Below are 16,945 nucleotides of genomic sequence, written 5' to 3'. Positions count from 1 at the left end.
CTTGAAGCACAATGATGGTGGAACCATTACAAAAATAGGTTTTCAGTGGTCTGAATGAGTTGAGGATTGGATGTTAAGATACATACCGTATGATTTTCTGAGATGCTATGAAAGAACTCATTTGAGTTTATATTGGCTGCAATCCTGAGGTAATGTGCAGCCTGAATATCACAGATTTTTATTACTTATATTCTAAGGGTGGTTATATCAGTCAGGAGACAGAAACCATACCACTTATTTAACTAGAATTTCATAAAAAGATTGTTAACCAGGAATGAAGTTGTTATAGGTAGTAACCAGCAGGGTAAAAAGAGAACGCTACTAAATGAAGGAGGCAACAGCTACTATTCCTAGGGCTGAAGTATCAAAGGAAGAGGTTTGGGTTATCAAAACCTAGAAACTTTGAAGAAGTGCCTTATGGAGCTGAAAATTGGATCTTCAAGGAGGAGATACAGAGGGACGCCTGGGTGTCTCAGTCAGTTGGGCATCCAACTTCGGTTCAGGTCATCTCATGGTTCGTGAGTTCGAGCCCCGGCTTGGGCTCTGTGCTGACAGCTCAGAGTCTAGAGCCTGCTTTGGATTCTGTGTCTCCAGTTCTCTCTGCCCCTCCCCTGCTTGAGCTCTGTCTCTTTCAAAAATAAACCTTTAAAAAAAAACAATAACAACAACAACAAAAAACAATGGCCTTCTTGTTCCTTTGAAAGCTCATGGAAAAAATAAGTTTTTATTTTCCTGAAGCAAAATATGTGATTCAAATTTGTTCCCAAAAAAATAATTCTAGGAAAGGGGGATTGTGAACCAATTTCTTCAGAACCATTGGTTCATGTTTACACTTTCAATTTTTTTATTTCTGATTTTCAGGAAAAAGTATATATTTAATAAGTCAGTTTTGGCCCCAAACATGTGCTCTCTCTCAAAAAAAAAATTCTCTCATCAAAAAAGAAGATCCTAAAGTTAAAATATTGCTGTTAGAATTCATTTTGTGCTAGGCCAAAGACAGCTATTAAAATACAACTGTATCAATAAATTTCATAATTAAAAAAAAAGGGAAATACAAATCAAAACCACACTCAGATATCACCTCATGCCAGTCAGAGTGGCTAAAATGAACAAAACAGGAGACTATAGATGCTGGAGAGGATGTGGAGAAACGAAAACCCTCTTGCACTGTTGGTGGGAATGCAAACTGGTGCAGCCTCTCTGGAAAACAGTGTGGAGGTTCCTCAAAAAATTAAAAATAGACCTACCCTATGACCCAGCAGTAGCACTGCTAGGAATTTACCCAAGGGATACAGGAGTACTGATGCATAGGGGCACTTGTACCCCAATGTTTATAGCAGCACTCTCAACAATAGCCAAATTATGGAAAGAGCCTAAATGTCCATCCAGAGATGAATGGATAAAGAAATTGTGGTTTATATACACAATGGAATACTGCAGGGCAATGAGAAAGAATGAAATATGGCCTTTTGTAGCAACATGGATGGAACTGGAGAGTGTTATGCTAAGTGAAATAAGTCATACAGAGAAGGACAGATTCCATGTTTTCACTCCTATGTGGATCCCGAGAAATTTAACAGAATGCCATGGGGGAGGGGAAGGAAAAAAAATGGTTAGAGAGGGAGGGAGCCAAAACATGAGACTCCTAAAAATTGAGAACAAACTGAGGGTTTATGGGGGGTGGGAGGGAGGGGTGAGTGGGTGATGGGTATTGAGGGCACCTGTTGGGATGAGCGCTGGGTGTTGTATGGAAGCCAATCTGACAATAAATTTCATAATAAAAAAATAAAGTAAAATAAAATAAAACTGTATCTCATTAGAATTAGGCTTTAATTATAGATTTCATGCAAGTAGAAAACTATTTAAAAGTGGCTACAATACAAGTAGACATTTATTTCTCTTATGTAAATAAAGACCAAGGGTGACACTCGAGAGTTTTATGGTGGCTCCACCTTTACCAGGAACTCAAGTCCATACATGTCCGTGCTCTGTCATGTCAAGGGTCACGTGAATGTAGTCTGGTCCAAAATGGCTGCTAGTGCTCCAGCCATCACCTCTGTGTTTTAAGCATCAGTATGAAGGAAGGGAAGAGGAGAAGGTTGTGTCTCTTCCTTTCAGAAAGTGTTCTTACACGTCTTACACAATACTGGAAAGGGACCTGCAGACTTACCTGGGAAATCATGTGCTCAGCTGAGAATGGGGGCTCTCTTAATTTGAGGAAGTTGGGCAGAATAACTCCTGGTGGGGAAATAGTCATCTTTGCCAGACTGTGGGAGGGATATTGTCGCATCAGTCATAAGCCTTGGTGTGAATAAGTCTATCGGCTCCCTTTTTTAAAGCTAGATTTCCAAAGGAAGGAAGACTGGCAAGCATTTTAGGGCACCAGGCAGGGGAGAATGGAGCCTGCTGAATGAGGTGGATGGAAGATATTAAAGACAAACCTCCTCTATTTTACAATTTTGCTCAGAGCCAGAATCAGCTCAACTCCATCTTTCTTATTTATTCGTTTGTACATTTAAAGAATTTGGATTCTATACTAACAGGGAAGGGGTTATGCATCACTTATATTTATTTTGTTTCAAAAGACTACACTTTTAAAAAAAAGATTTAATTCTTGGGTTGTGCTCTTTCCCCTCTTTTATAGGGAAACACCTTCTTATGCCAAGATAGGTTTGGATTTCCATGGTTATTATATTCATCTTTGTCAGTGTATCCCTCCCTTCCTGTGAACCCCAAAGGGCATGGAAAAATGGCATCATATCGATAAAATGTGATGCCTTCCAAGGCATTCCTTGAATATCCTATGTGCAAATATGGTCAAAATGAATAATTCAGACCAACTGGAGTGAACATTTCTCCACGGCTGCTTGGGGTAAAGCTGGCTGGCTTTGTAAAGTAGTTCTCTTTATAAACTAGCAACATTGCTTTATGATGTGACTGCATGGCAAGCCAATTTCTTAAGTGATTCAAGAATATGCATTTAGTATTTTTCACTCATTTGGCCCTTACAACTAACATATAGGGGAGAGCATCTGGCCATGCTACACCTTGTCAGAATCACTGACGGAAACTTCCTAAGTTTCTCCATTTGACCCCGCCAGTCCCCAAAATTTCACTGGCTTCCAGCTACCTCCTCTTTCCTTTTTTGATACCTTTAATCGCAATAAGACAGAAATTTCAGGAGGACATTGAGGGAGGAAAGAGATGGTAAAAAAAAAAAAAAAAAAAAAAAAAAAAGAAAAGAAAAGATACAATTAGGAGTTTGATGATGCTCTCATGTTTGCTCCAAAGTATCTCCAGTGCAAACATGTCCACTTGCAGGAAGATCCATCCCTAATCAAAATGGTGAAGTGGCTGCAAAGAGAACACCTCTGGCCTCTTGGGGCAGCCTTTGCTTTTCCCCTGCACTCACTGTCCCCCAACTACCCCTCCCCCATCCCCACGCCTGTGTGGTAATGTGGATTTCTCTCAGGGATGTTGGTGAGATTAGGAAAAAGATCCGTATTGCATATCATGCAGGGGGAAAATGTCATCGAGAAAGCCAGTTCCAGCAAAATAAAATGACCCCTGTTGGTTCAGGAAAAGTACTGTCCCCAGTATCCCCAGTCTCTCTCTCCTGCTTTTTCCATCTCCAAGGCTTCACCTCCTCCCTTTTCTCTCTTCCTTCTCCTAAAGGGCAACATAAAGCCTGGTGAAAGCTTAGTTACCTTCCCATGAGACATATGAATTGTACATTAAAACAGGGAAGAAGCTCAGTGGGTGGAATGTTCAGCAGAGTGAATCATGGAAAGAGCCGACTCCTGGAGCCAAAGGGAGCTGGCGTTGGTCCCCAGTTCTGTCACTTCAACACTGACTGTCTTGGGCAAGTTACTTGCCTTTTCTGAGTCACAGGGTCTTCGGTTTATAAAACTGAAACAATACCTGCCTCATTTGAGAATTGATTGAAATTATGTGTATAAAAATTAGTGCACTATCTGATGCCTAGTTGGTGTTCAGTATTAGTTCTTTTACCTGATCATAAAGAGACGGGAATTGTTGAGGGAAGTTATGGGGCCTTCCCAGTATTCTGATTGGCTGGGAGCTGTGTGGGGGGTGGGGGAGAGGGAGAGAGAGAGAAAGAAAAGATAGAGATTGTGAGCAAGTTTAGGGGGAGTAAGGTTATTTAATTGCATTGATTTTTCCTGCCTCCTTAAGTCCTTTTGTTGTCTCCAACTTCCGGGTATGAAGGAAAATGGAAAATGAAAACAAGGGGTCCTTGTTGTCAAGGACCTGGATACTGGTCCAACAAGATACCGGAACCAACCGAAGCAATGGTTTGGGGTGATTTCCCCCATGAGCCGATAAAAACCTAATGAAATAATTGTACTAGATGCCTTGTGGGTTTTTCTTAATTTTTAAAAAATTTTTATTTATTTTTGAAAGAGAGAGAGGGAGAGAACGTGAGTGGGGAAGGGACAGAGAGAGAAAGAGACACAGAATCCAAAGCAGACTCCAGGCTCTGAGCTGTCAGCACAGAGCCCAACTCGGGGCTCGAGTTCTTCAAATGAGAAATCATGACCTGAGAGATCATGACCTGAGCCAAAGTTGGACGCTCGACCAACTAAGCCACCCAGACGCCCCTATTCCTTGTGTTTTTTTAGATCCACTTTCTTTTTTGGATGGTGCCAATCAGGTGACACATTATGTTTCTCTGAGGTTCATTTTCTGTGCTGGCTACTCTGGGGCCAACACATTCTTTTGTCACGTGTTAATATCACTGTCTGAGGATCTGTCCAAATGACAGATAGCTTCGTTTTCTGTGCCAGAACCAATCCGATAGTCTTAAGTGCAAAGATTCAGACCTTCCTTGGCACCAAAATACAGGAACTAGGCATAGGTCTCCCAGCTTTTTTTGTCCCGTAGCAAATGCAATGCCCAACCAGTGTTTTGACATGACCAGAAGGCTGTCCTTGTGCTGTGCGGACCCAGGCTTCTGCTATGTCCACAGGGTCCAGCCTCAGATCAGCTGCTGCTTTCTTCATGGTTGGGAGTGGGCAATACCCACAGAGCCAGACCTGAGTCACCCTTCCAGAAATGCAGAAGGCCCTAAGACTTCCGACGGCAATCTTTCCTGGGGTTTAGACAGTAATCTTCCCCCTGGGTGAAACTGACTTATACTTTTCCCCAAGGTAAAAATTCTTTAGCCTTTTGCCCGTGATGTTTGGGAAAATCATGAGCCATGTTTTTATAAAAATTATTTGGAAGACAGATAGATAACATCTATTATAATATACCATATAATCATATACAGTTATTTGTAACAATAAATTAATGATTCATATTGATAATTAAAATAATTTAAATTAAATTTAAAATAATTTAAAATAATAAATTATACATATAATGTAATAGATAGTATAATGTATAAATATAAAGTATATTTATATATAATAATAGATATTATCTGTATTATCTATCTTCCATATTATGGTTATTATATATTACATATAATAATATATTATATGTAACTATAATATATAAATAGATATTTATCTAATTGTATATTATCTGTATTATCTAATCTTTATTATCCATATTATCCATCTGTATAGATATAGATACGATAGAGATAGGGATAATACAAGGAAATGAGTTCAATAGCTATAAAAAGAACATCAAGCAAAATTTCAACCTGTCCATCGCAGGGGAGATCTACAGAGATTTTACCAGGAAGGGTAAAGGCCTGGATGGCATTCTTGGCTTGACAGACATGGCCACAATTTATCCATATTCCATTCCCACAATAAAGAAAAGTGGAAACCTGGTAGGTTATAAGAAGTTTGCCCACTCTGGGGGCTTTCCTGATAATCCTCATAATATTCACTGTTGAACTACTTTGGCAGGAGCTCTTGACCTTAGGCTCATGAGCACTTACTAAGTCTGGCATATTACTATGTCTCGAATATAACATATATCATGACCAAAAATATCTGATAAATTATTTCAACAAAATTAGTTTCACTGGTAATAGTAAGAATTTTATTTTTGGCTTTTAAAATGATTATTCTGAGAAGAGGTTCATAGGCTTCAGAGAACTATCAAAAGGATCCATGGCACTAAAAAGCTGTGAATCCCTAAGGGAGTGGAAGAAAGTCTTTTTTTTTTTTTTTTTTTTTTTTTATTTATTTTTGGGACAGAGAGAGACAGAGCATGAACGGGGGAGGGACAGAGAGAGAGGGAGACACAGAATCTGAAACAGGCTCCAGGCTCTGAGCCATCAGCCCAGAGCCTGACGCGGGGCTCGAACTCACGGACCGTGAGATCGTGACCTGGCTGAAGTCGGACGCTTAACCGACTGCGCCACCCAGGCGCCCCTGGAAGAAAGTCTTTTTACATTACCCACAGCCTCATTAATCTCATTGTCACGGTTGCTGGTTCTATCTTCCGTGGTCTCACCACCATGCCCCTGTGGGTGTGTGCCCTGTGTGTCTGTGATACACTGTAACTGTTGATCTTTCTTTGGACAGAACACTTCTTGATACAGTAAAATTCATAATGGAAATTTTCTTCAAATTTATTTCAAAATTTATTGAACAAATCTTATCTGCCAGTTACTCTGCTAGCCAAAGAGGATACTAGGTCCAAAAAAAAAAAAATTACTGTTCTTTGTCACCTTACAATCTAAGGGGGATGTGTGTTTGTGTATGTGTGTGTGTGTGTGTGTGTGTGTGTGTGTGTGTAATAACTTCTTGATTTATGTTTTCCCCCCAGATCTTGGAAGCATCTGAGGTTTAATGAGGACTTGCCAGCATTCCAGACTGCTGCCCTGCAATGAAGCTCTGAGTCACGGTCTTTGGGGCTAAGGTATTGGCAACAATGTGGAACCCCAGGACAGCTAACCTGACTAACCTTCGCTGTAACCAGGATCCCAAAAGGGGTCTGGCATGAAATCAGAGCATAGAGAAAGACTTGCTTGTTAATGGAAACAGGAAAGAAAAAAAAGGTTTCCAACAAATTGCAACAGACTTTCCACCATTCTAAAGAACCCACCTTCCTTATCCACCAAGCCGTTCTATCTAGTGACTCCCATTCCAGCCTTTTGCCAGAAACAGAGCATGTCAATCCTGCTGGAAAAATAAAGATAGAACCTCTGACAAGACCTGGAACAGTGATACTCTCAAAACGGTCCAGTAGGAGAATTATGTCAGAAAGTCCGCACAGCCCCCCTGTGATACCATCCCGCAGGCCTGGATTCCGGGTGTGCTATATCTGTGGCCGAGAATTTGGCTCCCAATCAATTGCCATTCATGAACCCCAGTGCTTGGAGAAGTGGCGTATTGAAAACAGCAAGTTGCCCAAACACCTGCGGAGGCCAGAACCCTCCAAACCACAGCCTCTCAGGGGCAGTGGGTCCTACAATCTTCAGGCCGTGAACGAAGCAGCGTTTCAAAGTTCCCAGGCTCAGCTGCTGCCCTGTGAATCCTGTGGCCGCACATTCTTGCCAGATCGTCATCTTGTTCACCAGAGGAGCTGCAAGCTGAAGGATGAGGGGCCCAGAGCACCAAACCCCAACCGTTTTGATGATCTGACTGGTGCCAGGAAAGCTGCTGGTGGCATCCCAGCCCGACCAAAGACTCTCATCTGCTACATTTGTGGTAGGGAATTTGGCACTTTGTCCCTTCCTATTCATGAGCCCAAATGCCTAGAAAAGTGGAAAATACAAAACGACCGGCTCCCCAGGGAGCTCCACCGACCACTCCCACGGAAGCCTCAGCCCCTTCCAACTGGACAGTCCAACCAAGAGGAGCCAAGTCAAGCTCAGCTGGTGCCCTGTGCAAACTGCGGCCGGACCTTTGCCCCAGACCGCCTTCTGGTACACCAGAGAAGCTGTAGGGTTCAACCAAGTGCACCAAAAATTCAGAATTTGACCTTAGGGAAGAAAGGTGGCCTGAAAGAGTCCACAAATTCCAAGCAGCAAAGGAACATGGCAGTGCCCACTGTGACTGATAAGGTAACTCATGCCACATGAGATGCATTGAGTGGACCTGGGGGTATATTCTGCCTCCAGGGGAGGGAGAGAAAACGATCCCCAGGATGCCCCACTCGTAGGATGTTTTCTTTTTTTTTTTTTAATTTTTTTTTAACATTTATTTATTTTTGAGACAGAGAGAGACAGAGCATGAACAGGGGAGGGGCAGAGAGAGAGGGAGACACAGAACTGGAAGCAGGCTCCAGGCTCTGAGCGGTCAGCACGGAGCCCGACGCGGGGCTCGAACTCACGGACCGTGAGATCATGACCTGAGCCGAAGTCGGACGCTCAACCGACTGAGCCACCCAGGCGCCCCGGATGTTTTCTTTCCGTGACTTATTTCTGCCTCCGTGCAGCCCGTCCGACCCCACGGGCTGTATCTCTGATGGCCAAGTAGATGCGAGAACATCCCCGCCTGGTGGGATTATAGTCCTTTTCCGCTCTGCCTAAAGAAAGAGAGATGGATGTCTTTCTTCCCTGATTCCTCATCCTAAGAATCCTTGGGAGAGACTGTTATTTGAAAATGAGTCATTAATGCTGTGTCTACATTGCAGAGATATAATCCCCATTCCAACGGCCCATATTTATGACCGGTTTATTTTAGTCATCTACCTTAGGAATTCATTTTTGGCAATGCGGGGTTATGCTGAGTTTATCTTGCTAAAATAGAATCTGTGTCAAAAGCCCCAAATGACTTTAGCAACAATTAAACACTGGAGCACTTGCAGAAATAGACGTGCTCTTCAAATACAGCATGTTTTTCTTTGAACACTTACACGATTATAATATGTAGGAGATTAACTCCAGGGGAGTCTCCAAAGCAACGAGGTGTGGGTTCATGGTTCTGGGAAGGGTTTAGCTCCCATTGACGCTCTGTACCCTGCATTTGGGTTGGATACCAGGCTCTGCTCCCCACTTGGGCAACTGGGAATAAGCATGAGCCCATGGGCCCCCAACCTCTATGGTGAAGTATTGTTTACCTGAAGTGTCAGTGTCAACCAGAATTGGGGAAGAATGTGTGTGGCCCCCCACACAGCATGGTCCATGTGCTGCCCTTAAGCCCAGGAGTGGGTATACTGTTCTGTGTCATACCTTGCAGAATCTCAAATCATGAGAAATAGGAAGTGGTCAAAATTTTCTCTACGTGGCTTGGTACTAAAACACCCCACCTTGGGGCGCCTGGGTGGTTCAGTCGGTTAAGCTGCCGACTTCAGCTCAGGTCACGATCTCGCGGTCCGTGAGTTCGAGCCCCGCACCGGGCTCTGGGCTGACAGCTCAGAGCCTGGAGCCTGCTTTGGATTCTGTGTCTGCCTCGCCCTCTGCCCCTCCCCCGCTCATGCTCGGTCTCTGTCTCTCAAAAATAAATACACGTAAAAAAAAAAAAAAAGGGGCGCCTGGGTGGCGCAGTCAGTTAAGCGTCCGACTTCAGCCAGGTCACGATCTCGCGGTCCGTGAGTTCGAGCCCCGCACCGGGCTCTGGGCTGATGGCTCAGAGCCTGGAGCCTGCTTCCAGTTCTGTGTCTCCCTCTCTCTCTGCCCCTCCTGTTCATGCTCTGTCTCTCTCTGTCTCAAAAATAAATAAATGTTAAAAAAAAAAAAATTAAAACACCCCACCTCTGCAAGGATTTTTTTTTTTTTTTTCAAGTAGGCTCCACACCCAGATTTGGACTAGAACTCATGACCTTGAGATCAAAAGTCACATTCTTTACTGACCGAACCAGCCAGGTGCCCCTGCAGGGACTCTTTAAATGGACTGTTTGGGGAAACTGAGGTTACTCAAGCTATCGTAAAGGATTCAACCAGAAGGATTGGGGGGCGGGGGAGTGGAGAAGGCAGCCTTTATTTTTAATGCAACATTTCTTGCTTACTTTTTTTTTATTGCATTATATTGGCAAACTTCTAGTACTTTTCCATAACTTTCATGTTTAAAATGAAATTATTAGAAACTTACTGGTTTACAAGATTCCAAGACAATGATTCTAAAGCCAAAGAGTCAGACTAAGAGATGCCGAGCAAGTTTTCCAGTGAACATTGAAGAAAGAAAGGCTAGTTTCTGTGCCGAAATCAAAACCCAAACTCTTTAAGTGTGGCATGGGCTGCAGGCTGGTCTCATAAACATGATCTGTTTTTCCCATCTTCTAGCTGTTGCTTTCCTTCCAGAACGTGTGGGGTCTGGATTCAGAGAACACAAGAATCTGTGTTTCAGGGCCACAACTCAGAAAGTCCATGAGCTCTCTGATTTGCAGCCCTGTTTCCTGATTGTATGCATTTGCTTCCCGTGGTCTCAGTACAGATCTCAAGATAGGGAAGAGTGTGGTCAGGAATCCTCTGCTTGTTGTAACACATACTCTGTGCCAACAGGCTGAGCACAGCGTGTTCTCAGTCAGTCACGACTGCTAAACGAGGCTGGCCTGGGCCCACGGCTTCACAGGAAGACACCTCCTGACTCACCCAGTCATCTGGAGGGGAGATGTCAGAAGGAGAGGTCAGCGATGGCCCTCAGTGACTCGTGCATTTAGATCAAAGTAGGGGGAGTCCGTCAGAACAAGGGCATCTGGAGGATGTGGCTCTGTCACAACGTAACCCACCCGGCTCCCAGACCTGAGAAGGCGCGTGTCAGTGAAAAACTGGCACCCATTGCTGTCAGATGTGTGCTGGCCCATTCGGGGACCACACAGGCGTTAGTGGAGGGCATGGGGAGGTCATCCAACATAGGGTCCCTTTAGCTGCCAGACTTAAAGCAAGCTTGCATTAATTAAAATGGGGAAAATGGGTAGGCTTCAGAGAGGTGTAAGATCTCTTGGAGCATTGGACTTTACTTCTTCCCTAGAAGAGTTATTTGCCATTCCACAGTGCTTTCAACAGGAAACCTCTCCCGGGTAGTGTGGTTTTCTCTTTGGGTTACGATTTGATCCTGTTCTATTGCTGTTTTTCTTTCTCTGTGTCATTTAAAATTTAGATAGTACAGCTTCCTTGTATCATTTAAAGTTGAGATGTTATGGGACATAATCCATTTCCCATAAAGATCACTGCTTTGTGCACTGTTCGATTTCAGGATTTCATCTGCCTGTGACAGCCGACTTTTGGCTACGACACGACACAGGCCCATTCTTTTCACAATTCAGATGTGTGTTTCTCTTCTTCTCTTGTCAATCAAAGCCGTTTTCCTCTAGAATCCTTGAGCCGACTTCAGATCAGAATCCGCGATCTTGCCTGAGGCTCTCAGGGGGCTCAATCTCGTAGTGAATTCAGGTGAGGAAAAATCTTTTCAGAACCTTGATCGTAGTGCTGGGAAAACCATTCGTTCCAGTTGGGCAACAGTGACCGTTTCTCTGGCAGAGTGAATTACCCTGTGCTCGGAATGTTCCTTCAACATAGACTGGCTCAGTTCTCTTATGACACAGGGGTTCCTGTTACCCTTCAATCAAATCTAAACGCAAATAAAGGCCGCTGAGACGAGTTCCTCTCCAAGACTTCCATGGGCAGTTAGCTTTAGCTCCGCCTCGCCCACGAAACCACAGTATGGGCTGGAATTGTCCATTGTCTCTTCCAGAAGACAGGCCTGAATTTACCCTTTCTGATCTCACAGGCAAGCTGGGAAGGAGACTAAGCAGGATGTAAGAGAAATAAAACCCTGATGGGGATTTTTATTTCAAAGGTGGAAGTGACCTGGGGTTGCTGCATCCACAGTTTACATGGTACCATGAGCAGGATCACACTTTCTTTCTTTCCTCCAAAAACAGGGGAAAGCCTGCATGAGCAGTGTCTACTTTAGCAGGACTTTAAAAGTGGTGAGAAGCCTGGATGAAATTTGGATACATACGATGGAAACAGATAGATTATCGGTTTGAATGTTAGTATTGGCATTTAATCTATTGAATTTTAGTCTATTTAGTAAGTCTGTTGTCACTCCTAGCAAGCACTTTCCTAAGCGATGCCGAGGGGTACAGTAATAGAGCTCATTATTGATCCTTACTTTCATATGAATGAATAAATTTTAATGCTTGCATTTAATATTTGGAAAAAATGTTGCCCTTTTCTAGAAGCTGATAGTATTTCGTTCTTCAACTGCAGGCCTTTTCTGGCTAATGGGAACACAGATCGGCAGTTTATTAAATGTAACTACAAACCAAAATGAAGCCTTTGTCTCATTACCTTTTATTAGGTAGATAATGCTTGGAGTTATTTTCTTAGAATTTTGCTCATAGGATGTGAAAATCCTATACCATATTACAAAATAGGCATGTTTTTCTTTAGGAAATCATCTATTTCTATAAATCATTCTCTCTGTAGTGTTAAGCTACCTTTGGCATCAGAGATGCTTAGATTTGAGCTAAAAATCCCATCAGACCCATCTCTAGCATCTGGTGCTGCCATCTGGTGTTTTCTTTTAAAGTACAGTGTCTATGCTGTGAAAAATGCTATTCTTTTTGCGTTACCTCCACATACATTTGAGAAAGTGCCCTTAGAATACAAACCCCAATTATTGAGAGCTACAATTATATATGTGATTTAAATATCATAAGTGCTGTTCCATGGCTAACTTTCCCATTCTCTAAAGGGAAGACTCTCAGTGGGAATATCATAATCAGAAAGACTCAGAAGGGCAGGACACACGTCCTCAAAAGAGTGTGCACATTTGTATCTATTGGGTTTGGAGTTTGTAAGAAGGCATGGAAGAAAGGAAACCAACTTTTTATTGAGTACCCTTGATGATCAGTACTATATATTCGTGATCGGAGCTTAATATTCCACAATATAACCATAAGACAGATACTATTTTCGACTTTCTATCTGGGGAGACTGAAGTTAAACAACCTGACCAAAGTTACACAGTGGGTTTGGTAGTGGGTGTCAGAGCCAGACCTAATTACGAAGACCCTTTCTTTTCAAGTCTAAGAGGCGTGGAATGTGTGGGATACAACTTGGGTGTGGCTACCCTGCCAGGCTAGGACGGCTGAGTAAGACAAAGTGGACAGAAGTGTGTTCATTCAGCAAATATGTATTGTTAGACATGGGACTAAGTATTAAATATCTAGTCATAAAAAAGACACAGTTCTTGATCTCATGGAGTTTTTATTCTTACAGAGGAAGTGATAGGAAATAAATATAAATAAATATACAGCTGCAAATTGTGATATACCAGTGAATAATGACAGGAAGTGGACATTCAGAATCTCGGTTAGAGAAAACCTCAGGGAGGAAGCGACATTTCAGCTGAGACATGACCTGTAAGAAAGAATTGGCCAGGAGGAAAGATGTGAGGAGAAGGGAGTAATAAGAGGAGGAGACATTCTGGCCGAAGGTAGTGTGGCCAGAGCTCAATGAGGGGGGTGACAGGCATACAAGATGAGGCTGTAGAAACACCATAGTCCCTGCAGCTATCCAGGAGACACGCGTCATGAGTTGTGTGGCTCTTGCAGGGATCCAGCTGAGAGCAGATGAAAACTTGGCCAAGGCATTTGGTAGCAAAGACAGAGATAAGGTATATGCATAGAATTTGGTGGTAGTTAGGATGTGGAGGTCTGAGGAGGGGTCAAGCATGGCTCCCAAACTTCTAGCTTGGGCAAGTGCTCTGGTGCCATTTTCTAAGATGGGAAGACCTGAGGCAGGGTAGGCTCTTGGAAGTTAAGACCAACGGCTCCTTTCTGGACACGGCAAATTCAAAGTGCTTGTGACATATCTAAGTGGGTAAGTCAGGCTGAATATAGAAGTCAGGATCTCAAAAGAGAAGGTTGGACTGGGATCTATATTTGCGCATTTTTAATATATATTTAAGGTCATAGGAATGAACAGAGAGTTGGGAAAGGAGATGCCAGGCCGAGCCCTGAGGCATTAAATCATTGAGGCACTAAAGGAAAAGGAACTGGAGAATGAGAGGCTGGAGACACTACAGAAAATGTCACGAACAAGCGTGTGGAAAGCAGGGTGGGATGCTGAAAGGTGGAGCAGGATGAGGGCCAAAAAATAACTATTCGATTTGGCAGTGTGGACTGAGTCTTATAACCTTGGAAAGAACATATCCGGAGTAGTGGTGAGGATTCCAGAGTGTGTGGATGATGAAGATCATGTCTGGTGTTCCTACTGTGACCATCTCCACCATAGACATCGCTGTCCCAAAGCATTTCGCCGCAAACGTTTTCACCGCATAACTAATTGGCTGTACGGCAATTTGGCTGTAAAAGATAAAATAACTGGCTGACAGTTTGGTTTCATTTCTCCATTGACAAATTTCCAAATTTTATATTATATAAATCTTAGCTAGTTCCCATAAAGCTCTATACACTGACGAATAGATGTTGTCTTAAAATAGTGAACAACAACACCATATGTAGACTTGAAAGAAAATAGGCTGATAAAACTTACTTGAAGGGGGAAAAAAGAGAGTGTGAAGGCGGATTGCATACTATACTATACTATACCACACGAGAAAATGATAACAGTGACATTGGTAACAAAGCCCACTAAAAAATGAATTACAGCATTAGCATTTCTTCCACATTTCCCATAGAACTTTGGAATGTCTATCGACAGACACGTGACAATATGCCAAGAATGAACAGAGTAGAAGGCTTTCACAATGCAGTGCAAAGCTCACTTTCAAATATGCATTCTAGTATTTGGAAAACTGATACGTCTCTTTTTTCTAAGTTTATTTAGTTTATTTATTTTGAGAGAGAGAGCACGAGTGAGGGAGGAGCAGAGGGAGAGGAAGAGAGAGACAGAATCCCAAGATGTAGGGCTCGAACTCACCAACTGTGAGATCATGATCTAAGCTGACATCAAGAGTCAGATGTTTAACAGACTGAGGCAACCAGGGGCCCCAAACTGTTACCTCTCTTAATGAAGGAAGAAATTAATAATTTAATTATGTTTTTATGTCTCCTCATGCCCTTTATACTGTCCATCTTGTATTTTTTGTTATTTTATCTTTTAAGGTGAGATTGCCTAGTGGCCAGTTAGCCACGTAGCAAACATGCTTGCCAAAGGTGTTGAAGGCAACACCACCTAGAACCAGTAACAGCAGGATGTGTGTTGAGAAGTTTGGCTCTGAAGACCAGGAGAGAAATAATGCGTGGAGTAGAAATAGAGATGTTGGGCTAAGAGAGGTTTCCTTAAAGATGAAAGTGTCCAGACCATATTTGAATGTTTAGGATTATGATCCCATGGAGCGAGGGAGGCTGAAGAAACAGGAGAAGGGACAGGGACGAGTGGGAAGCCTGGAGGAGAAACCCACAGCAGTGGGTGGGATCCCAGCGCCCACTGGGAGGGCAGGGTTTCAGGAGGAGGCACGTGTGAATGTCCGAAGGAGGTTGAGTGTGGATAAAGCAAGTGTGTAGACTGCTGGTGGGAAACTGAGGTAACTACAGTCTGTTCACTTATATCTCATACTTTTTTTTTTTTACGAAGTACCAGCCAAGCTAATCAAGTCTATCAGATAGGAAAGCGAGGCATAGGGAGAAAAAGGTTAATTTGAAGAGTCTGCTTAGTCCTTTGTCTCTTCATGCCTTGAGCTAGACTGAGTTTCTAAAATCAAGACTAAGGCTCCTGGAGGGACACCTCGGTGGCTCATTCAGTAGAGCATCTGTCTTTGGCTCAGGTCATGATCTCAAAGTTTGTGAGTTCGAGCCCCATGTTGGGCTCCGTGCTGACAGCTCTGAGCCCACTGCTTTGTATTCTATGTCTCCCCCTCTCCCTGCCCCTCCCCTGTTCATGCTCTGTCTCTCTCTCTCTCTCTCAAAAGCAAATCAACTTAAAAAAAAATGTTTTTTAAAAAGACTAAGGCTCCTGGCACCATTTGCCTCTATGATTCCCAAACACAAGAATGACTTGGAAGTCTTGGCAGGCAGTAGATAAAACATTCAGTGGGATCCTTCTGGGGATTAGTACCCTTATGAGCCTTTCCAGCGGCCCTAGTTCACCTCCTCAGCTGTACTGATGTCACGAAATCCAGTGTTGACCTCACAAACTGCCCCCTGATGATGTTCACAGCTGGACTACTGATGTCCAACCCCCCATGTCCCATTTCTTCATCTTTTCTTGGTGCCAACCATGCCTGCATATCAGAGAACCGCTCTAGGATCCCATGGCTCTCAGGTGTACAAAGCACAACTGTAAGGTAACCAGACCAGTCTTCTTCTGCCCTCTTGGTTCTAGAAACCAGGCCTCATGAATCCTTGTGTGTGTATACTGCATGGGTGGACTATGTGTGTATTGAGTGGGGGGTGAGGGGAAAGTGACAAATTTTGAAGCCACAGCATCACCGGTAAAATTGATGTATCACTTCCTAATACAAAAATGTGAAAAGCCATGCTCATCTGTACAAATTACAGGCTAACATAACTATTTTTTAAGATAAGCTTCAAATTACAATTATATACATGATGGGAGAGACCACGACAGAGCTACCTCTCCTGCAGCCCAAACACCAAAACAAAATTAGATAGTCACTGTGTTTGGTGTCCCAGTATGTGGCTTTCTGCTCCTCTAGAAACAAAAATATTAACTGTAAAGTCTGTGAGAGGAGAGTATCACACATGAGAAATTCTAATGTTACGTAGGCCTACAAATGAACAAAGCTACAACATGCCACAGTCCAAAAGAATTAATCCAACTTAAATAATTTTGCACATCTTCATATGCTTACTTCTACCTCTTGCTACCATCAGTCTGCTTCCAGCTCCAAACAGACACCCATAGTTTCTAGTCGTAAATACTTCGTAAGTCTCTGCGTGATGACAGGATGGATGTACGTAGTGCTTAGAAATCCAAATTCTAAGCTCAACAGCTAGGATCTTTCCCAAGATTCTTAGGACGTCACTCAGGCAGTCCAATGCAACCTGGAAGAAGTCATTATTGAAACAGAGGCGATTGTCCTGTGAACAGAATCTTACTGCTAAGCGTCATACGGTTGAGACTTCTGAATAGGTGGAGTTT

At 43.0% G+C, this 16,945-nt stretch overlaps 1 protein-coding gene and 1 long non-coding RNA gene across 8 annotated transcripts in view; one reads left to right on the top strand and one right to left on the bottom strand.

Annotated features, from left to right (window-relative positions):
• The window catches only part of ZNF475 (zinc finger protein 475), a 62,060-nt gene that overhangs the window by 20,585 nt on the left and 24,530 nt on the right, over positions 1-16,945 (top strand). For 3 of the 7 annotated variants that reach the window (XM_058738028.1, XM_058738038.1, XM_058738017.1), the window contains exon 2: positions 6,751-7,990. In XM_058738028.1, the coding sequence (XP_058594011.1) occupies positions 6,959-7,990 (1,032 nt within the window). In that variant the 5' untranslated portion in view covers positions 6,751-6,958. Of the gene's footprint in view, positions 1-6,750; positions 7,991-16,001; positions 16,128-16,945 lie in introns of those variants that run through there. The other 4 variants (XM_058738056.1, XM_058738066.1, XM_058738047.1 and 1 more) reach the window with 4 other exon arrangements.
• Positions 13,739-16,778, bottom strand: LOC131516703 (uncharacterized). Its single transcript, XR_009264204.1, has 2 exons — positions 16,656-16,778; positions 13,739-14,184 (listed from the first exon to the last, which is right to left on the bottom strand). It is a non-coding gene; the product is annotated as an uncharacterized LOC131516703 (long non-coding RNA).

Source organism: Neofelis nebulosa, chromosome 1, assembly GCF_028018385.1.
Source record: "Neofelis nebulosa isolate mNeoNeb1 chromosome 1, mNeoNeb1.pri, whole genome shotgun sequence".
Classification (NCBI taxonomy): Eukaryota; Metazoa; Chordata; class Mammalia; order Carnivora; family Felidae; genus Neofelis; species Neofelis nebulosa.
Note: the sequence above shows the minus strand (reverse complement) of the source record. Positions and strands in the feature narration are given on the sequence as shown.